Source organism: Coccinella septempunctata, chromosome 6, assembly GCF_907165205.1.
Source record: "Coccinella septempunctata chromosome 6, icCocSept1.1, whole genome shotgun sequence".
Taxonomy (NCBI): domain Eukaryota; kingdom Metazoa; phylum Arthropoda; class Insecta; order Coleoptera; family Coccinellidae; genus Coccinella; species Coccinella septempunctata.
Genome location: NC_058194.1, coordinates 15,415,495 through 15,439,596, shown reverse-complemented (window position 1 = coordinate 15,439,596; position 24,102 = coordinate 15,415,495). Strand labels below are relative to the sequence as shown.

Below are 24,102 nucleotides of genomic sequence, written 5' to 3'. Positions count from 1 at the left end.
TTTCGGCATCGGGAAGGCCATTAAAAATGCTACTAGTTTGCTCACTCAACCGAATTCGTAGCATCAATAATAACGGAGTTGGCAATGGTGCCAACTTAATTTGGAACACCCTGTATAGCAAACAAACTATAGTGCATCTTATGTCGGAGCTTTATGGGCTAGTTAATATTCCAAGATCATTTGTTCTTCGTGGGTTGATTCCAACTTGTTTTCAGTATTATAATTATTCAATTTGTCATTTTGCCATATTTTGGTCAGGGGACTTCAAATATCCCTACTGAATCTGGTCATAATAACAGTTAAGAAGTTTTTTCATAGAAATAACTTTTTTCCTGGAACGAAATATATTTCCAAATCGAAGAGAACACGAAATGATTACCTACTTATGATAAGGATGCGACCGCAGTTCTTGCACGCCTATGTTGCAGAAAGTATTTCTCAGAAGCGTAAGGTTTTCCCTAGGGTTTCAACTACTGGATCAGATCCCTCCGCATTCTTGTTTTCTTAAAATTGTTTACTCATTTGCATGTGTTAGATATCGGTAGCGTACGTAAACATTTCTATCCTAATCGAATCATCAGCTTGGGTGATCCAATAAAAATAATGAACCTGAAATTCCACAAGGCAGTTCAGTAGGAAACGTGAAGCCGGTTGTTGGTGAATATGTGGTTCTCAGTTGAAATACTGTGCTTGTTTACCTTCTTCATCTATACTCAAGCACGTAAGTCTTTTGCCGAATTCGATTTCATCTTGAAATTTCAATTGTTCCTTATAATATAATCCCCGGAGAATAAATATTTGGATAACGTATAATGGTCTTCATCTTCTAAACAAAATCGACGCACTGGTATGACGATTGTTTTGAAGGTTGAAATCATGACACCTATTCAATAGCTTTTTATTCTGGTTAGGTCAGTTTTACAAGAATAATTGCGAGAACTCTTGAAACGATATTTTAATTGCGGTTGATTCGATGTCACTGATGATTATGGTTGAATCAATTTATGAAGAGAAAGGTTTTCAAGTATCCAAGTAATATCAAAAAAGCAATAAAAATCTTATCAATATGCTCATCAACTCAAATAGAATTTGAATGATATTTCGAACTGACGACAAGTGAGAAACTGAGATTAAATAATAATAACGGTAGTAATTAGTGTTTCATCGAATATAACCATATCACCAACAAACATTTCGTCAGTCACATGACGAGGAAGGATAAGAAAATTATTCTAAAATAAAATTATTTCCAAAAAGACTTAAAAAGTATTCACACGAGTGAAAAATTATTAATCATAATAACCTAGAGACTAAAATGGCACTAAATCCCGAAGCGAAAAAAATCTCCGAGGGATTGGAAGAAATTTAGTCCGTGGTTTTTACGTTATTTCAAGTGCTTCGGGACTGGAAAAACTGGAAGACTGGAAGTTGAAGAAAAATCCAAACTCAAGCAATTTGAGCACTGTGTAGAGTCTTAAAGAATAATTTCAATATCGCAATTAGCTTCCTTATTCACTTTAACACATTGATTGATTTTTGATAGCTGCTTCATTGTGAACAAAGGAAAAACAAACTCTCTTGTAATTTCTTGCCAAAACGATCGCTTTTTGAGAAAAAAAATGGTCAACAGTTCTGTAGCGTGTGTCATAGGAGTTAAAATCATCTTAGTACTCAAATTTACCCAGTAGGTGGATATCATGCTTACATTCTATATATAAAAATTATATAAAAGAGCCACACTATTTTTTGATAAGGAATCACCCCTTAAGTTTTTTCGAAACTGCAATTAGGTAATCATTTACACCATGTAAAATTACGTTTCCTCAAAAATAAACCCTAATAAAAGTTGGCACCACATATGGTAATCATGGTAATATAATGACGTCAAGTGACATGAAATAACTTGAAGGACAATTTTTTCCACTTTGAATGGACTCTAGCGTATAATTGGAAAAATTTATATTCAAATGGTTAGACTTCGGAAAATCAAAGTTCTGAATATCGACTTCTTTGATTCTCGTCTTTTTGAGGATAATTCTGATCATTTTCCACTTGTATAATGGAATTTCAAATTTGATGTAATATTACAATTATTTATACACAACCTATAGTTGAAGAAGCCGTGGAACTGCTTGTGATAGTTTGTAATCGAGATAATTTTCTGAAATTCGATTAAATCATGGGCTCATATTTCATAAATATTACACAATTTATGTGCACAAGAAAAAGATCTGATCACAAGGGCATCGCAGGGTTAGGAGGTAGGTATGTAAGCTTATTTATGCCGGAAAAATATGAATTGTTGTCAGGAAGTCAACAGCTCATGAAGCTATGAATACACGGTGGGGTTTTATGAGTTTCTGAATACGCAGCAAACGAAACTTATGAGCATAGTGATTGATTTAATCTGATTTAGGTGGTAGGAAATGTAAAGATTGGAAAGGATCTCGAAATAAAAAATTTTCAAGACGGTATCGATGTCCAAAATCACCAGTCTATAATTCCTAACCTAATATAAGTGGTACTATGATGGATTGATTTATCGAATTAAAAAAACATAAGACTCGCGAAGATAGTATCACATTATTTTGCAAATCACTAAGAAATTCATAAATATCTTGTCTGTACGAACTATATCAAATCAAAGCCAGACAACTGAAGAAGAAGAAGTAGAATTGTTGTCATATGGCATTCTTGAAATAGGTAAGGTTGATGAAGTTCCCTGGTAAAAACTGGATGTTTTCGAAAGAAAAATGATTTATTTATTCAAGGACAAATGAGTTCTCAACTCTTGACAACTAGTCTGTCCAAGCTCAATATAATATTATATTACACGAAGTTATTGCTAGTACTTAGCCAAGTGAGTAGGTTGTGCATGTTGCAGTAAATAAATAAATAATATATGAATAATTATTATCTTTATTCCCTTTCATCTTCACAAATCTATGAAAAATGAAAAGAATAGTGTCTAAAAGGAGAAATTAATTAAAGCAAAAACTAGGAAAGATATTCTTCTAAAGTATAGGGCTCCAAGACAAGGATATATTCAAATATACAGGGTGTTTCCTAATTGAATGTCAATATTTACGGGGGTGATTTTTGGGCCCATTTTAAAAAGAAAACTTTATATGAACATATGTCCTAAACGTCTTACCTTTTGAGATACAGGGTGGTATTATTTAGACAGTTAGTGGCATGCCACTGACATGAACAAATTTGATCTCTTGAATTTTTTTTGTCCGACTCACAGGTTTCACCTAAAAAATTAAATTTACGTATGTCTCTACATAGTGATATTATCATATGTATTTATTGCTATGATCATGCAGAGAAACGGTTTTTATTTTTTTAAGCGGAAATCGTGGATCGGATTAAAAAAAGTCAAGTGATCAATTTTGGTAATAAATGATTGGGAACTTCAAAAATAATTTTTATTTCATTAAAAATCTGTGACACACCATCAATGTCTGCCAAAATAGGTAGGTCAAATTACGTACGAACGCCACTGGTGGAAGTTAAGAAAAAGGTGGTACATCAAAAAATGGTATTGTAGATATTGATAATAAATTATTCATTTTTGAAAACTTTACCACCCTGTATCTCAAAAGATAAGACGTTTAGGACATATGTTCATATAAAGTTTTTTTCTTAAAATGGGCCCAAAAATCAACCCCATAAATATTGACATTCAATTAGAAAACACCCTGTATTCAATTCCTATAAAATAGCTTGAAATATAAATTTTTGTGATTTGATTTGAGTGAATATAATACATTCTTCTTAGATTTATCTGGTAATAAATCAAATAATGAGCCTTATGCAAGTATGGGTTTCAGGAAATGATAATAACTCTCGTAAAAAGCATTCTCAGGAATATGTGCATTTGTACTTTTAGTTACTTAAGACTTCCTGGTGATAGATTATAGATAGTCATAAATCACCCTGTATATAGGAAAGAGGGAATCGGTCTATTTTTCTTCATTTCCGTACCTATCAGCTTTCGTGTGTTTCGGTGAATCACCGATTAAAGGTCTATCCTTATTGTGAGAGCACAATCATAACTGGAAAAATTTCACTTTTCAACAATTTGTATCTTCATGTTATGCTTGTTTTGTAAATGACGTTTCCGGCTAGCTCGTTTGATGTGTTCATTATCAACGACATTGAAAAGGGGTTATCACAATTGTGTGGGTCAAACATCTTATTATTGTAGGATTTTTAGATATTCCGAGTCTCAAGGTGAGCATCGAAACCAGAAATCCACTTCGATTTTCAACGTTGGTATACCAAAGGTGAATGATCTTTATTAAGAGTACACAATTCTTCCATTTGTCATTCGACAAATACAAATCATACCTACTCATTTAGAGAGTGGCCATTGAAAACGAAACAGCCATTATGTAGCTCCTTCAATACATTTCGAAAAATTCATATTTAAATTTTAAAAAAAGTTGGGTTCTCCCAATAATCTGTATGCTGCTTAAATCAATCGATATTTCACAAATTTATTCTACACTTTCAATCTACTGTTCGGTTCCCGGACTGGTTATTGTTGAAAAATAAGAAATTGTTGCAATTCTTCCTCGCAATGAATAAACTATTTTGAACTTAATTGTTAATTAGGGACACAAACAACAATATTTTCATGTTTGGAGTAGGATAGTTAACGCTTATCGCCGAAACCATATAAAAGGTGAAGATTTGATCAATTCAAACCGCATGTTCAACCAATTTTGAATAGAATAGAAGGGCCTTTTAAATGAGGTATCACATACTAAGGGTGAAAGCGATTAGGTCTTGAATTTGATCTTAGTAGTTGTCCCCCTGGAATAAATAGTCGATCTTTTCATATAATTCGGTTCAGCCGAATTATATAAATTCTATAATAAAATTCTTCCTATGAAGCCGCTGTTTCGTTTTCAATTACCAATATTCATTTTCTTGGCAGAGCATATTTTTACTGAATATTTAAATTGCTTTATTAATCGCAAGTTCGTCGATTTCTAATTTTGTTACTTATTCCTTCTATAATACCTTCCATGGATTGCTTGATGTTTGGACGAATTATGGTCGAACGATTTTGAGATAACATTAGTTATACTTATAATGGCTCATGGCTAAACCATAAGGAATTTTTCTTCCAGATAAATAATGCAGTGATTTTCTGATGAACATCATATTTCATGAAGAAGTGCGAAAGAGATACTTTCCCGCAAGAAACTGTTGTTTCAAAGCAGAGCTCGGGCAATCAGCTTTTGAGTTACTACTGTAAAAGCTTTAAAAGAAATGGTTCTGCAAATTGAAAAAAAATTTATGAGAAAGAAAAAATCCCCATGAAATTTCTCCTTTTCAGCTTCCGACAAAATTTCTGTTGAAGAATCCACTCAGAAACATTTGTCTCTTATTAGTTGAATGCGCAGTCAATTCGAATATATAAATGTAATGCAGTTTCATATTTTTTACAAGCAATTCTCTCCCAAAGCGCCCTGAGGAAATTGTTAATCGAAATTCAAAAAATTGATTTATTTTGATTATGATGCGATAAAGATGCGATGTCAAATTTTAAAATTTTTTCATTGGAACTATAAAAAATATGGATATACGGAATTTTTCTGAATTTTCTCAGCATTATTTTGAACTAAATAGCCTGAAATAAATTCGAAACTCTATCTATATCTGTATATTCGAATCAAAAAAAGAAACAAACAAGTAATAGCTCTAGTTACAAAAATTGACACCAGGTAGCGTACTGTATGTGTCATTTTCTCCTTCATGATCTGTAATGAAATTCGTTTTCGAAATTTAGCATAACTTTAGAGCAAAAAAATTTTCTCTGTTTCGTTCATTTCTGAAAACCAGATAAATCTGCAGCATTTGTTTTTTTATAGAAAAAATATTTTCATTGATATTTTATGTTCAGGTATATTTTCTCGACTGCATTTTTGGATAGCCCATGAAAAATACTTTCATATTGATAGTTCATTTTCCAATTCTGCTCAATGAATTAGTACCAAAGTCATTTTTTATTGAATGGTATTTGTGATTGTGACATTGCCAAATCGAAGCTTTTGATTGGTTCAAAGTAAGATGTATGAAAATATGGTGTAAGCACTCGTCAGTTTTTGAATACTATGATATCTATTGGACCAAATCGAGAATCAGAGACTAGTTTCCTGGCGGCGCCACCATGTTATTTGCTTCTTTCTATCCTTCTTCTATCAAAGAAAGTCCAATGATACTCTCTCGATTTATTTTATTCTCCGTTGATATCGATCACGGATTACAGTAATCTGTGATTTCGATCAATAAAAAAAAAATAAACTGGACCATTCTGTCAGCTGTTAACGAATATTTGTATTTCAAGACTATCCAAGGAGTACCTACTTCTTTTCTTCAAAATAATTTCTGTCGACGAATTGTATTCACGAGGAGGGTAATTCAATATGATTAACAATTCAATTAAATGACGGAAACTGAGTTTTTACTATACTCATGCATGAAGAATATTCGAAGAACGGACTCAAATAGATTTATGTATTGCTTAATACATGCTCCCAATTCACATTCGTATTTCCAATACAGTTTCTTGAATATTTTGCACTATCTCTCGAAACTAATAGATTTTCACACACCAACAATCGCTTATAAATATGTAGGGGAGAGTTCCTTTGAATTGGACAGCCCATGAATCGGACGCTACAGTTTTCTACTACACCCGTTAGTAATTTAGCATCTTTTACGTAAATCCCATTTTCTCAACATCGATCGACATCTCTTGGAAAATGGTTGAATCTGTGGCTCGAGCCTTGTTGCGGAGACATGCATTGAAAAATCCGTTGCCGTTAGAGTAAATATTTACGTGAATTTGCGAAGTGAATAGCTACGTTTCTAGTGACGATTAGTTGCCGATTTATTTATAAAAACATCAAGTGATTATCCCTTATCAGACAGGTATGTTAAATCCTTGATATTACGATTGGTAGAAATTATATTTTGAATTTATTTCAAAAACCACGTATTCCATGAATCGGACATTCCGACGCCCAGGAAACGGACGTCCAGTTCATGAGCTGCAATGTGTCCGATTCAAAGGAGATGTGAAATGTCAAATTTTTTCTTTTTGAAAGTTGCTGTCCATAAAGACTAAGCGAGTTAGAAAGTCTGATGAAGAGATTCAAGATGCAATGGGGGCTGTAATAAATCAAAATCTTTCCATTCAATGCGAACATCTTTACTGACGAAGATTATCTCCCTTCAAATATAACTGAGAGACCTGATCCCACATCAATAATAAATCGGGAAATCCCAGCCATCTCACAATCGAAAGGCAACCTAACAGAGAACGACAATATTTTAGATCAGCCATCTACTTCTGCTGATCCAAATCGTCCTTCTACAAGCGGCATCGGCACTGTGAAGAGAACGAAGGAAGGAAGAGAAGAGTTACGAATAGTACCCCCAGAAATATTAAGACCATATCCTTCAGCACCTTTGAGAAAACAATGTAGAACTCGTGGCCGAAAAAAAGGAAAATGTTCAATCATTACAGAGACACCTCCACGGGATCTCAAAGAAAGTTTTAATCAAATAGAACAAGAACTTGATCCTTCCATTGTCGAAGAAAAGAAAGATTCCGAAGAAGATAATTCTAGATGCGTAGCTTGTGGTGGTGAATATCGACTTAGTAAAGAAGAATTTATTCAGTGCCATTTGTGTAACCAGTGGTCCCACAAATCTTGTGGTATTATTGGAAATTTAAATTTTTTCTGCAAAAAGTGTTTTTGAATTTTATTCTCTTTTATTTTACCTGTTTTCATGTTTTTGTACCATTGTCCACTTCATGGGAATAACTGTCCATAACAAGGGAAACATCCCATGAAATGGACATTTTCTATAATAAACTAAGACTTATTTTTTCGAATGACTAGCTTTTTTTTTTCTAGTTTTTCCTGAGATAGTGAATCCACAGATCTTACGCTCATATTATGACGGTAAAATTTGAAGTTTTTTCCTTTGAAATAATATTTTACACCAAAAATAATTAAATTGTCCGTTTCAAGGGAACTCTCCCCTACAGTACATTCGCAAGTCGTAGGAATATATTCAAATTATTTTCAAATATCAATCGACCATAAGCTGTCGATTTCTGAAAAGCGTTACCTATAGTGGGAAAAGGGAAACTTATCCCATATTCTCAAAATGGGAAAAACAAAATCTAATCAGTGCATACACCATGTTTTTAGACATCTTAGTTCAAAGAAACGTCTTCAGCTTGATTGACAGAATTAACTAAATTTTATACCCATTGTCCTTTGAATAAAATATCTCTTGCTACTGATTCATTCGAACAGGTACCCTGTTGGTCTACGACTATAAAACGTGTGATTCGTGTTTATTCATCAATGGCATAAAATTACCTTTCTAACGGATCCAGTAGCATGACCATGAACAGGATTTTTAATTGGTGATTCCTATTTTATTCAGATAGAAAATAACCATTCGTTTTTTTGCAATAAAACATCCTCCTTCAGTCTTCTATTCACGAAAACACTTTGAGGGAATTTTCAAACCCGGAAATTCCTACTCTTAACTCAGAAATGAGAATAAGAAGAATGCAGAGCAGAGGATGATCAAGAAATTGCAAATGATAGTTTTCTTCCTGAATAAAATTGAAACTACCAACTAAAACTCCGAGTTTGATTTCGGAATTTGAAGTCAGAAAATCAAAATTCCGAGTTCGAAATGTGTTAATCCGATTATAAAGTCGACAAGCAATATATCTGTCAATATATTCAAGAAATTTTTTTTCCAGAAAATCGATGTACAACACCAAATGGAGATAGTGGAAGATGTATATCCGTTTATTCATGCCAGATTTTACTGAACGTGGTTAGAAGTAAAGATCCAGAACAAATACGATTTTTGAGAGAGTCTCAGTGCGGGTACTCGTCGAATCCTCTGGTGTGCTGTGGTAGATACGACAACTTTCAAAAACAAACGACAAACACTTGGGGAGAGGACCGTGGAAGTGATGAAGATGTGGACAAAATCAACTATGGAAACGGTGATGACGATTATAGAGTGAATAACAACAACAACAACAACAGGAATAGAGATCAATACAATACCAATCAGAAAAATAATAATGGAAGAAATAGGGACTTACTACCGAACAGAACAGTTTGTGGCAGGCAAGTAAGTACTTTTTTCATCAAAGACACTCAGGAATATTGTTGTGAGGAAAAGATTTGTTTCGAATTGAATTGATGCTCAATCATGAAAAACAAGGTCAGAATTTGTTCGAGCTTTCTTGTATATTCTTTAATATGTGTCGGTGCCAGAAGCACTTTTTTTTTTTTTTTTTTTGTAGCAGGGGGAAAATCTGCAAACAGACGAACACACCCTCTCCTGAGGGGGAACAGTGTGGGAATTCTCACTCTCCGAGCTCGAGACCCACTAAAAACCCTTAACTGCTTCTTCATAGGTTCCGGGCATTTTGCCTATTAACCAGTTGACTCTTATGGTTTCTGGACTCTCACACGATCATAGTCGTGTTGATATTTGTATGCTGCCTATAGCTTTTATAGGTTAAGCTCTTCTTTGGTTACATTTAAATACTTAACTGATCTCTGGGTCTTCGGTGGTAGGTTCTTGACCTTCTAGCTTCTTCCGTTGGATCGTAGTCGACTAATCTTCGTAGTTCCTCATTTGTATGTTGTTTGGCTTTGTCGAATATCCTTTCCGCCTTTCTCTTCATAAATTCTGTAACTGGTTCCCATTCCAAGTCCTTGTAGATTTGTTTGTTCCTAACAAACCAGGGTACGTCCATCGCCATTCTAAGGAGTTTATTCTCAGTGGCCTGTATTTTCTTGATGTGGGTCTTGGCTGCGAAGCCCCATGCCGCCGATCCATATGTGAGTTGTGGTCGCGCAATTGTTTTAATCATCGTCAACTTGATGTTCTTATTCATATGACTTCTTCTGCCTACGAGTGGATAAAGTTTACTCATTGCGGCTTTTGTTTTATCAACTGCACATTTGATGTGGTTTCTCCATGTAAGTCCTCTGTCAAGCGTCACTCCTAGGTGTGTTGCTTCATTTTTCCATTCAACCTCTTCTCCATCAACTTCAAGGTTTTCTTCCATCCTCAATCTTCTCTTTTGCAGTAATATTGCTTGAGTCTTTCTTCCATTGATTTGTATTTTCCATTTGATGCACCATTTGAGTAATTCATCTCCTTTTTTTTTTTTTTTGGTGTAGCAGGGGGAAAATCTGCAAACAGACGAACACACCCTCTGCTGAGGGGGAACATTGTGGGGATTCTCACTTTCTGAGCTCGAGACCCACTAAAAACCCTTAACTGCTTCTTCATAGGTTCCGGGCATTTTGCCTATTAACCAGTTGACTCTTATGGTTTCTGGACTCTCACACGATCATAGTCGTGTTGATAGTTGTATGCTGCCTATAGCTTTTATAGGTTAAGCTCTTCTTTGGTTACATTTAAATCCTTAACTGATCTCTCGTTCTTCGGTGGTAGGTTCTTGACTTTCTAGCTTCTTCCGTTGGATCGTAGTCGACTAATCTTCGTAGTTCCTCATTTGGATGTTGTTTGGCTTTGTCGAATATCCTTTCCGCCTTTCTCTTCATAAATTCTGTAACTGGTTCCCATTCCAAGTCCTTGTAGATTTGTTTGTTCCTAACAAACCAGGGTACGTCCATCGCCATTCTAAGGAGTTTATTCTCGGTGGCCTGTATTCTCTTGTTGTGGGTCTTGGCTGCGAAGCCCCATGCCGCCTATCCATACCTATGTGAGTTGTGGTCGCGCAATAGTTTTAATCATCGTCAACTTGATGTTCTTATTCATATGACTTCTTCTGCCTATGAGTGGATAAAGTTTACTCATTGCGGCTTTTGTTTTATCAACAGCACATTTGATGTGGTTTTTCCATGTAAGTCCTCTGTCAAGCGTCACTCCTAGGTATGTTGCTTCATTTTTCCATTCAAACTCTTCTCCATCAACTTCAAGGTTTTCTTCCATCCTCAATCTTCTCTTTTGCAGTAATATTGCTTGAGTCTTTCTTCCATTGATTTGGATTTTCCATTTGATGCACCATTTGAGTAATTCATCTATGGCTTCCTGCAGTCTCCGGTGTATGATCTCTGGGCGTCGATGTCTGAACGCTATTTCTGTGTCATCTGCGTACAAGGTGAGCATATTTCTAGCATTCTTCGGGATATCATAAACGTATATTACGTAAAGCAGAGGTCCAAGTAACGATCCTTGAGGCACTCCCGCTTCCAATTGTCTGGTTTGAGAGGTTGCTCCATCTATCTTCACATAAAAGTTTCTATTCCTCAGATAGTTCCTTATAATCTTGCATAGCTTGGTCGAATATCCTGCTTTTTTCATCTTGTAGATTAGGCCTTCGTGCCATACTCTATCAAAAGCTCTCTCGATATCCATCAGAACTAATCCTGTGGCCTGTTTGGTCTGCATTCCTTCGGTGACGTATTCTATGAGCCGTAGTAATTGGAGTTCAGTCGAGTGTTCTCGTCGAAATCCAAATTGTTCGGGTGGAATTATCTTCAACATTTCTGTTTCCTCATTCAGCCTTTTGGCGATAACCCTCTCGACGACTTTTCCTAGTGCTGATAGTAGGCTGATTGGTCTATAATTTTGAGGAAATTTCCGTTCCTTTCCAGGCTTGTTAAAAACTATCATTTCTGCAGTTTTCCATCTCTTTGGGTAGTATTCGGTCCTCATCACTCCGTTTGTTATATTCGTCAAGGCTGTTATTCCTTTTCTAGGCAATTTCTTCAACATATAATTCGTTATCCTATCTTCTCCTGGTGCTTTCCGGTTTTTCAGTTTCATTATTATCTCTTTGATTTCTGTTGGTGAAGCCGGTTTTGGAATGATTTCGGTTTCCGGTGGTTCCATCATCAGTTCTTCGTTTGCCTCCACTTCTTCTTCTAGATCTTCATTGTCATCATCATTTCTGTAATTTATTCTGGCTTCTCTCTCAATCGAGTCGGCAAGTGCTCCGGCTTTTTCAAGTCTCGTATATACCATTCCGTTTGCTCCATGCAGTGGAGGTATAACTGTCTGTTCTCGTCGTAAGCGTTTTTGCATTTTCCAAGCCGAGTGATCTATTGTATTCAGTTGCCTTAATCTCTGGTGCCATCTGTTATTACGCAGTTCTGTTAAAGCGTTTTTCAATATCTGACTATGCTTATTCAGTTTCTTCTTGTCTTCTTCTCTTTTTGTTGTTCTGTAGATTTTCCTGAGTCTTCTGTTCTTTTTTATAAGTTCCTTCATATCCCTTGGCGTATCTCCATGTGAATGTTTCGGAATTGATTTCCTTATTCTCTTGGTGCTTTCTTCATAGGCTTCTTTTATTTGATTTTCCAATTTTTCAACTGCTTCATCTAATTCATCCCGGGTGTTTATTTGGGGAATTTCCCCGATTTTCTCCTGAAGTAAATTCTTATATTTCTCCCAGTCTGTGCGATCCTTGGTTTGTGTCTCTTCTTCGTTTCTTGGGCCATGTCCCACTATGAATTCTATGGGATTGTGGTCTGAAGTTCCGTCTTCTATTGTATCAATGCTGATTTCTTCAGTGATGTCTTTCATTACGACAATGTCCAGTACATCGGGTAGTCCATTTACTCTTGGTATGTAGGTCGGTATATCAGGTCCTATCACAACTGCATTAAGTTTTTCAGCATAAATCTTCAGTCTTCCCCCGTTGGTATTTTCCACCCTACTGTTCCATTCCTGCGATTTGCAGTTAAGATCACCAATTATGATTTTCGGGTGTCTACCTTCTAGTAGCATTTTCAGATCCTCTTCCAGCATGTCCTTATCCGGTGATTTATAAGTCGAAATAATCTTCACTTGTCCTCGATTGGTATTCACAATAATCGATATTGCTTCTACTTCTTGACCATTGAATATTTGGTCGAAATGGTGCCATATTCCTTCTAGCCAGTATAGCAACGCCACCTGTGCTGTTAGGTCTATCATTTCTGTAGATATCGTAATTGGGAAATGCTATCCGAACGTTGGGGTTAAGTCTTGTTTCTTGGAGAGCTATGACATCTGGTCTCTTCTCTTCAATCAGTTCTTCGAATTCTGGTCTGCGGGCTCTCAATCCTTCGACGTTCCAAGAGACGATTATGAGATTTTTCTTTATCGTCGTATCAGCCATTAAATATTCTTAATAATTTGCTGCATCTTCTTCTCAATCTCTTTCTCCAGATTCTGCATCATCGTGCTGAGGAGGTTTTTCGTGAACTTATCCAGTTCCTCAGTGATTCCAGAAATTCCTTTTCTGGTTTCGGCTTTTTTGACGGTTTTTGCCTTTTCCGTCTTTTTCTCTGGTTTCTTCGTCTCTTTGACTGCTTTGGTTGCAGTTTCCTGGGGTTTCTTCACTTCCGAAGAGTTTTGGGCTGGCTTCGGAGTATTTTGTGTTGGCCTCGAACTGGTTTGGTTTGATCTTGGCGATCTCTTGGCCTTTTTAGTGACCAATTTCCATTCGCTACATCCCTTGTAGCTGGCTGGATGTCCTTGCTCTCCACAGAGAACACAAGAAGCATTTCGCTCCTCGTTCTCCCTGGTAAGCGTACACTCCTTGAAGCTGTGATTACCGGAGCATTTCACGCACCTCCATGGAAAAGTGCACTTACTTTGGGCATGTCCATATCGCTGACAGCGATAACATTGTCCGGGCCCGGTCGTCCTTCTCTTAGGTTCAACAACACAGTTAATGTTGTAGAGCCTTCTCACCTCGAAGATACCCTTATTCTGGGTTTTAACCAGCAATAAGGGCATCGGCTTTTTTGTTATATTTGAGGTCATCCTTATGACCTCAGCATCGACGATCCCTTGATCCTTGAGGTCGTCAAGGATCGTCGGGATATCTGCATCCAGCGGTAGGTATCTCACTACCGCATAAATTTTCTTTTCCTCCTCTCGTTGGAGAGTGTAAAACTCTCTGTTGATTTTGTGGAGGAATTCAGTCATCCTTCGATGATCATCGGCGGTTTGTGGGACGATTCTTATACCGTCCTTTACTGTCGTCGCTCTTTGGTATTTAATACCGTTCCGCATCAAGGCGTTTGAAATTGACGTCCATTCGGGCGTACCTCTCAGGGTAACTGGGGGGATTTTTTCTTTTCTCTCCACTGGAGTGGTTTTCTCTTGGGCTGGGGTTTCCAAGATTCTTTTTTTGTTCGAGTCTTCATTGGACGAGGAGCTATCCTTTCTCACTCTTTTGGCGGGTGGGGAAATTTTGTTTTGAGGGGTTTTGACCACCTCCATCTTCTGTTTTTGAACCGGTAAGGTCACTTCTTGGACATTTTTCAAAATAATGTTCTTTTTGAGTGCTTTGGAGTAAGGACTTTCCTTATTTCCCTCCTGCAACTCGAGCCTCTCCCTGAGATTTTTAATCTCAGCAACTAAGCTAGAAACGCATCTATCTAGCTCATTCACCCTCGCTTTCAAACTTGCGTTCTCCTCTCTCAAAATATCGTGTTCGGACACGACATTAGCGATTTCTGGCGCGTCTTCTTCCATTACGGAATCGCAGTCCGAATGGTCAGACATTTTAAAATCTAATTAATAATTACTTTGCTACTCAAAGAAATTGAAAATAAAATTTTTCAAGACAAAAAAGAAAAATGTATCTCATGCATAAAAACAAAACGACTCATCAAAAATTCTCTACGCCATGAGAAAAATCAGAAAGAAAGATACGAAAAATAAGCTCACCTGATGTTTTCTGCAGTACCAACGAGAAAAAAAATCCTCTGGACACTTAGGATGAACACCAACTTTGAAAATTTTAACGAATTAAAATTCCGATAGCAAATATAGAACCTACACATCTCCAGACGCACTGCGCTCCAAAAGTTCATGAAAATACCAAATTCAATAAACGCCAAAAATCTCCTCCCCTTCTCGATGTAAACAAATAACCGACTACTAATTCTAGTTACAAATGTTGACACCAGATGGCGGAACGTATATGGCATCATCACGATTTTTTTGCGAAAAGAACATTTCTTTTTTCATGATCCGCAATGAAATTCGTTTTCAAAATCGGCGTACCTGACGAGCAAAAAATTTCGAAACAGGGATACAAAATTATGGTAAATATCGAATAACTCGAAAACAGCTGGATCGATTCGGACTAAAATCAACAAACTTCCCCATGTTTCAGATTAACACCTACGTGCAGGAATTAACCTAGATTCCCGCACGCATTTCAAGACACAAACGGTGTGGGAAAATTACCGCCAGTTTCATGCCGGCAAGTACCAGTTTCCGCACTTGTTAGGAAAATAAGTATTTCGTAGGTACGGAGTCTGAGTCTACGTCCACGGAACAAAATTTCGTGATAATTTAATTTCTTGAAATTTTTAAAAATATAAGAAACGCAATATTGAATTCACACCCATGTGTATTTTTCCGTACTATCAATGAATCTAAACAAAAATAACACAAAGGAATTAGCGCTCGCCAATATGAATTCTATGAAGACTGAAAGAAGAATCTCATAAATATATACAATATATTTTATTTTGATAAGAGTTAGTGAAGAATTTTCATAATCGCAGGAGGCTGAGTGCAGATCTTGATCATCAGAGCCTTGTCCTAAGTATTGGTTGTTTGTTTCAGAGCCCCGATAAGATTTTAGGAGGACAATCAACTTCACCGGATGAATTTCCTTGGATGGCTCTTTTGCAATACCGCAAGAAAAATGGAGATTCACCATTCTCTTGTGGAGGTTCATTGATTTCGTCAAGATATGTTCTAACCGCGGCTCATTGTGTGACTGGAAAAATATTATCAGCTGTCGGAAAATTGTGAGTACAGGCAATAATTCATTTACTTAGCTTTCTTTTCCACCCATCAATTAACCCTATTTCATTTTCATATTATAGGCTAAAAAAATTGTCACCACAAATGTATCACAAATTATTTCATTCATTCTTAGGAACAAAAAACAAAAGTGCTGGGCTAACTCTTTTCTTCATTTTCGATTTTCTGGGAAAATAGAAAAACTTTCGCAAAAATTCGATCGGCACAACTCAGTACATGTATAGCACAATCTATTCGAGGCTTATACACCCATTTTTTTCAAAAAGTGCTGGGCTGGCCCATTCCATACATTTTGTGGAATATCTTGAGAACCGAATGGAATTGAAAAAAATTTCAACAGCACAAAGTAGCACAAACCTAGCACAATTCAGAACAAAAATAGAAAAGTACTGGGCCAATTTCACACACATTCACTGCGCGATTAAATCCCTTCTTGACAGCATCCAGAATTGATAGTTCATTCCGGGAAAGCTACTGGTAGGATAATAAAATTATATTTACAGACTCCTCATGTAAAATCACAGTTTGTTAGGTCCAATTCTTCGAAAACTCAAGCAGGTTAGTTTTATTTTGTCATTTATCTAAATATCACAATAAGAAATTAAACAATAATAAAAAATAAACTTCGTGATATCAAATAAAACTTATTTGAAAGACCCCTTAATTGTGGCCAAAAAATAATCAGAAATACCCTGTTTAATCAATATGGACTCAATTAGAAGATCCCAAATTTCTGTGTACTGAATTGATTCTTTTTAACGCACTGAATAAATTATCCATAATCATTTAGCATTTTGTTTCCAGATATAGTGTGAGGCTTGGAGAATGGGATACCGAAACAGATCGAGACTGTCAAACTGTTTATAATTTCCAATCTTGCAACGATCCTCCAGTCGACGTAGAAGTTGAAAGAGCATTCGCACATTCCGGATACAGCGATACTAACGTGAATCGTTACAATGACATTGCTCTTGTCAGGCTCAAGGAAAATGTAGAATTTTCGAGTGAGTTATCCGTTTAAAATTTCATTGATTGTGATTCATTGTGCTCAGATATTCACGAAATCCACAATACTTAGCGTCATTGGGAGAAAGACTTATAGCGAGTTTCATAAGACTCTGATTGTTCGATCAACGATTTGACAGTCACTCGATTTCTAAAACGAAATCACTGAATCCTTTGCGTTTTTGAATAGATTGAGGAAGTAGCAATTGAGAATAATTGAATAAACGTAGGAACATCATTTCATGCGAGAATGATATTCTGAATGATCATGCCTGAATTATCGATTGAAATCCATCCAACTCATGACGTCTATTCTTCAATCAAGCGTTGATTCCCGGATCAAGCTTTATGAAACCCAGGGTTAGCCTTTTCGGAACGAAAATGTTAAATTTATAAGATAAGGTCTCAATGTTCCGAAGACCAACAAGAAAACTGGATATTAGAAGTTTGCGAGGTTTTCAGCCGTTTTTTTTTTGTACATAATAAACTTCAATTTCGCTAACAACTGCAGTAGGAATCATTAGGGGAAGCTAGGTCCAAAATTATATTTATTCATTAATCCGAACTTATATTGCATTGGTCTCATATTCGCCTTATCGATGACTGGCAGCCAAGCGCTACGCACTGAAGAGCAGTTTCTTCTCTATTGCTAATATTATTTTTATCGACGACTCAAATATTCATTCTCGGATAGTAAATCATTTGTTGAAAATAATATGTCTGTTCTAGAGTATATGACATTGTATCTTTCATGTTTTTTTGAGTCTCGTTTAAATGGGTATACTGTGATCGGTTTTATTCTTGGCATTACCCCATCCAGTTTATTCATCGCTTCTTTATTTTATATTTATTCCCAGTTTTCCAATGTTATTCATTATAATAAGGATAAATTCAGATGCATACCACCCGACGATATGAATATCGACAAGTGTTACGAAAAAAAAATGCTATGCTGCTCTGATGAGGCCAAATGAGGCCAAAACCATGGTCAGCATCTGCTTTTCTTCGGTGGAGCGTACTCCATTTGAGGCCTTGACGATGGCAAATTGGCTAGTTCAATTCAGATCGTAACACTTGTCGATATTCATATCGTCGGGTGGTATGCATCTGAATTTATCCTTATTATTTTATTCATTGCCTCCCCGTTTAGGCCTGATCATTCTTCGTCATTGTTATTCATTATACTTTGTAATCTCCGAAGGGAACTAGAAGGCAGACATACTTGCTAAGCGGGGTGCCGCTCAAAAAAAATTGCCAATGAATGGAGAAAGGGTAGTGATCTCAGACAGTCGAGGCTTCTTTTGAGAGAAAGTTCTCTGAGCCTGAGGTCAAAAAACTCCTGGCCCTTGAGAGAAAACAGCTAAGTCTGGTGACTGGTGCAACGATTTGACACCTGCTCAATGAACATTCAAACAAAATGCGACTCCCTCATTGCTCCCTGTACCGCTGGTGAAGGATCACTGATGAACCTGTTGAACATACTCTGTTTACCTGGAGCAACCTTGAAGAGTTGAGGGCAACACATCTAACAAACATCCACTATTATGGCGATGGAGAGTCCTATATGTCGACTTGTGGTATTTTTATCAGGGTTTGAGGTTTTAGTCTCTCTTATTACAAGCGGCCAAAAGTTTCTTCCAGGCTGAGCATATCCTTTTTTTTGTTTCAAATGAATAAGCTATAAAGGATTCAGAGGTTTTCCATTATCGTGTGCGTAATGTCCGGCGAAATACCAAAAGGCCGTAAATGGACTTATTCTATTCTATTCTATTTCTATTTGTGTAAATATTATTATTTGAATAATTCTCAGTGGTTGACATCTGGAAACAAAAGTTCACATTCTCTTGCAGATTTCATAAAACCAATTTGTCTGCCATCATCGAGCGATCGTTCGCGTTTGGGAGATGAACTCTACGTAGCCGGATGGGGAAGAACTGAAAATAGTGGCCATAGCGCCAAAAAACTTAAATTGAAAGTCCCAATAGCTAGTACTGATAAGTGTTTAGCAAAATTCAGATCTGCAGGAGTCTCATTGAGTGACAAACAAATCTGCGCAGGTGGTCAAGCAGGTAAAGTGATCTTTCGAAAAATTTCATAGCATTTGTCCATGTTGATATGGATGATTTTAAAGATATTTTGGATAATTATCATATTTTTAGGCAAAGATTCGTGCAGTGGAGACAGCGGGGGACCTCTAATGAGAACCTTCAGCACGGATGGTGCTCAATGGTATGTTGAAGGTGTAGTATCATTTGGGGCAAGTTGTGGAAGAGAAGGTTGGCCTGGAATTTACACTAGGGTCTCTGAATACGTTGATTGGATCAAAGAAAGTGTGAAGGAATAAATGTCCCATTTGACGACCATTGAACATCTTCATATGTTGTCCAGTCAAGTCAACTGAAAAGCTTACAGTATTTAAATAATGACGTCGTAATGAATTCGAGTGTTTCGCTGTGAATTGTTATTTGTATATAGATGATCATACTACATGTATCTTTTAATATAATTTTTTTATGAATCTGTTTTTCCATTTATATGTAGTAAAATTTGAATATTTGAAAAAAAAACTAGATTGAAATTGGGACTGACGCAGATCACCGCTTTGAAACTTCGTTGAACATAGGGGGAGATCGTCCCCCTATCGCTCCTTACACCCGTCCCTTAGAATGATAATGACTATGAATTTTTGGACTTATCTTATGGGTTAATTAAAACAGCAAAAAATTTAAAATATTTTTTCTCTCTCAATCTCAGTAGTCTCTAATAACTATATACTCTAATTTTTATAAACATACACCCTGAACAGCCCGCGATCAAAATTTAAGAGGGTTAGGTTAGGTCAGCCATTCATCGATTTCTCTGGTAAGCCCTTAGAAGATATTTTTTTTCTCTAAGTTTTGACTTTCCCAATACATACTTTGTTGTATTTTGGGTTGTCTCTATATGTGTCACGATGAAGAAATATTTCAACAGAATTTAATAGCGGAATATTTTTCTATCTTGTAATACGTCAGAGAGAATAAGGCAAAAAATCACCGAATGGGCAAAACTTATAAAAAATATGATGACCCTGACTGAAGGTTCCGGTCGAAGTATTTAGGCGTATATCCAAACTCCTACAGATGTTTTTCTTGCTGTGTTCCCTGAATACCTAATTAAATTGATTGTTTTCAAATTGGGGAACTACAATTCTGTAGAATTGTCGCTCCAATTATGCTACTCATGAACAAGCTTAAGAAATCCCAGAGAAGTTGAAATCATCTAAACACACCTGTAGAACGGTTTCGGGATCATTGTCCCTCATCAGTACAGTGTAGTGCTAGATAAGAATGGGGCCTTAAGCGAAACCAGTTGGTCGTCTTGATAAATATTTTCAAATCTCATCACGATGCGCCACATTTCCCGCAAAGACGGAACATAACCTCACTTACACTGCATACTCCTACACACTCCTTCATGGCTCCCAGATTAAACTACCAGTCAACGAATGTACAAGAATCGACTGCAGGCGAGTCAAGAGGCCGAAAAGAGGCTAGTGAACCCTCCCTTCTCACCTGCATTCGCTTGAAGAATTTTTGTACATTCGTTGACTGCAGATAGGTAGTTAAATCCTAAATCTGGTAGCCATGAATTTGTGTGTGGGAGCGAGTGGTGGGTCAAAGTGACCCATTGGTTTCGCAGGTCCCATCCTTCGGCTGAGATATCTAGCACTGCACTGTACTGATGAGGGACCATGATCCCGAAACCCGCGAGAGTTGTGTTTAGATGTTTTCAACTTCTCTGGGATTTCCTAAACTTGTTCATGACAAGCTCGCATTATTGGAGGGATAGACCAATGGAATTGTCGTTCTCCAATTTGATATTTTACGAGGTGTCCGGTTGGCAACTGGAGAAGTACTTACCTACTGTATATTTCATTTTCATATTATTTTCTTATAGTTTTCAGACCAATTTATATGGTCTCAAAAAATATGGCAACTTATCCTCCTTTGTTCCTCCAATGCTCCCAGCCGTCAGAAGAACAGATGTATCATCAACGTACTGAGTGACGAATCCATATTCTCTCAAATAATCAACCAGGTCATGTTTGACAGACATCTGGGCTGGAGGGAACATATGGTGGTCCTGTGTGGAAAGCTTGCCTCGAGGAACTTTGTGATGCGCCAGCTAAAGCGTACTTGTGATCTCGAAGTGCTCAAAATGTAGGTACTATAACTCATCGATCCGTTCAATACTGGAGTATGGAATTTTGTGTTGGGGTAATGGCACTGATGTGGACATGGTTTTCATGATGCAGAAGCGTATAGTTCGCTCTATATATGGTCTCAGTAGAAGTGCTTCCTGCCGTGAATATTTCAAGGGCAATTTTTTAACCGTCCCATCTTTCTTCATCTTGCACTGTGTGGTTTATGTTAAGCAGAGGTTTGGTACTGAGTTCGCACAGGGAGTAAATAACAACTACAACACTAGGAGTATGACTGACAAAAAAGTGAATATTCCTTTTACGCACCTGACTCAGGTGCAGAAAAGCTTTCGAGTAATTAGTTTGAAAATATTCAATCACCTACCTAGTGGTACTCGCAATATTGAAGGGTTGAAATCGTTTAACAAGTCTGTTGAAACACTGTTGAGGCAGAATGCATTCAATTTCAATTTCAATTTTCCCTTGTAGTAGAATTGTAGTTCAACTGATTGTCATGATGTTTGTATTTGTATTTATGTTTTTTAAACTTTTTATTCTATATTGATGACACTTTCCCATACAGTACATATTCAGTCCGTGGAAATAAATTTATTATTATCATTATTATTTGTTCATACCAACAGAAGAGAGATGAAAAAAAGTTTTGCAATCAAATAGGTGATGGGTATAAAAAAATGGCTACTTTCCTTTTATGATCTATTTGTCTTCTAATCTTGTCATTAGAGATCATTATATTAGCCGAGTCCTATCAAGAGGTGCTTGGTCATTTACATCTGAAATCCGAATGACAATGACACCAAAATTCAATACACCGAATTATATTAAACTCAATAAGCTGAGGCCTGTCATCGTTTAATTCTCAGAAACCTTTGTGCATACTTTTAAACCATCTAAAAATCAGACAATCGATTATCGAACACAAAGGTCGGTGTTATTTGAAACTACAGATGCTACAAAAGTCAATCAAAAGAGCATTCCAGGTTCGATTAGGTGTGGATACTTCTGGGTTTGCTTGTCAATTTCAAATTTACATTGAAAAAGTAGGTGACTCGACCGTAAATGTTATAGGTGCTCGAGTTGGTACTGATTTCACACCACCTTCACTTGGAAATAGGCACAACCTTTATTTTGATAATTGTTTCAATTTCGTGACTTTCCAGAAACATTGTGATGATAGTTTAGTGTCCGAAATATAATGAAATGAAGGTTTTTGCGGCATGTAGACAGGAATTGAATTCTGAAAAAAGTACCACCCGAATCCTGCTCTGGGTGGTACTTTTTTCAGAATTCAATTCCTGTCTGCATGCCGCAAAAACCTTCATTTCCAGAAACAGTTTCATGAAGATTTGATTGCTTCTAGTACGGTGAGAGGACAGCGCTACCTGGAGATCTTATTGATGACCAAACGATGAAAGGAGGTGACTCGGATTGGCCAGTCAGTTGATAGGTAAGTCTAGGTTGAGGTACCCGAAATGGATGGATCGAAAAAGTGTATATTTCATCCACAATTGGCAATAGACATAAGGGCTATGTAGATCTTAGAACATAGATACATGGAATGGACATTCAGTGCTACGAATGTTTCTCTGTCTAGCGCGATGCTGAGGTAGTGGCGTTATATTGAAAAATTAACATACTACCTATATATTCGTACTGAAAATGGATGTGACAATGATGTCCGAGTCAACTGTCTACTCACTCCAGTCTTTGGAATGTTTATTTTCCATTCCATGTATCTATGTTCTAAGATGTTGATGAGCTTATATACTCAAATCAATTTATTAATTGAACCGAAAATAAAAAAAAAATTGGTGCACCGTATTTTTGGTATCTCTCAGACGTTTCATTGGCCAACTCATATAATATTCAAAACTAGATTCAATTTTGGTAGTTTGCGCTTGAAATATTCCAAAATGGTTGTTTGTGTTGGCTTGATTGGAGTCGATGGAAACTCATCACATACAGGGAAAACCCTCCCTACTCAGCCAATACTTTCAAGATAACTGCGCCCCAAGAAATCTGATACGCCTCGTGTGCCTGTTCGTGGAACTTCAAGAGGATATGCTGAATATAGCATAACTACAATAACGCATAGGACAAAGTGAATGTGTAATTTAAATAGGTAAATTTTTCGAGCAAATCCTAAATTAACGAAAAAGTGTGCAGGTGTAACATTGGATTATGTGTGTCTGACAAAAAAAAATGATTTTCAGATTATCATACAAGATAAATTTTTTGTTATAAATGAATTGTGAAATATTTTTGAAATGAACATAAACTGTTAATTTTTCCTAGTATTGTTAAACAATACTCCAAAGAAAATTTCCCCTAGTTAACCAATATTTGTAGTTACATAACTACGAATACATAGAAATACCAAACGAAAAGAAATAATTCTGGCGTTGAAGGGTTGAATTGATACTGACGGTATCATTCAGAAATGATATGTCACCCCACAGAAGAAACAATTCAATTTTTCGAACAACCTTCAATCGAGCAGATCATCGTTTTCAGTATTTTGAGAATCTACTTACCTAAAAAGGTTTTGTTCTCTATTAGATTGTCTGATTTCATTATTTTGTGCTGGAAGGTGTATTTATCGAATATGTCCATGGGACGTCTGATCAATCTTCAAAATAGAGTAACTACTTGAACGAAGAGAAAAGTTAATAATGAGCCACCCACACTTATCCATTTTCGAATTTAAAGTAACTACTATCTCATGATAAAGTCTTCATTTGGCAATTGTAGAGGTGAAGTCTAGCCAAGGCTACTACACTCGACTCTAAAAAATAAAAATTAAAAAAAATTAAACGGAATAACAACAAAAGCAATATAATCAATATAAAACTGAAATACATATTTCAAAAAGAAATAACCATAACAAAGACTATATTTTGCTCAAAAAATTCTTCTTAAGAAGAAATAGGTACACCTAACACAATCAATATTTCATTGAAAAAGAGAGAACGCTTCAATTGGAAGCAATAAATACATCCAGCTGTAGT

At 36.4% G+C, this 24,102-nt stretch overlaps 1 protein-coding gene across 1 annotated transcript; it reads left to right on the top strand.

Annotated features, from left to right (window-relative positions):
- The first annotated feature begins 477 nt into the window (after positions 1-477).
- Positions 478-19,408, top strand: LOC123315596 (phenoloxidase-activating factor 1-like). Its single transcript, XM_044901349.1, has 6 exons — positions 478-721; positions 8,813-9,195; positions 15,682-15,869; positions 16,690-16,889; positions 18,741-18,959; positions 19,050-19,408. The coding sequence occupies exons 1-6, from the start codon at positions 664-666 to the stop codon at positions 19,232-19,234; spliced, it is 1,233 nt and encodes a 410-aa protein (XP_044757284.1). The 5' UTR covers positions 478-663; the 3' UTR covers positions 19,235-19,408.
- Positions 19,409-24,102: the final 4,694 nt, after the last annotated feature.

Excerpts from the sequence above, each read along its gene's own strand:
- LOC123315596 (XM_044901349.1), top strand. The coding sequence starts at position 664 with ATGTGGTTCTCAGTTGAAATACTGTGCTTGTTTACCTTCTTCATCTAT. Across the intron at positions 722-8,812 it reads CTTCATCTATACTCAAGCAC|AAAATCGATGTACAACACCA; the intron begins GTAAGTCTTTTG and ends TTTTTTTTCCAG. Across the intron at positions 18,960-19,049 it reads CTGCGCAGGTGGTCAAGCAG|GCAAAGATTCGTGCAGTGGA; the intron begins GTAAAGTGATCT and ends TCATATTTTTAG.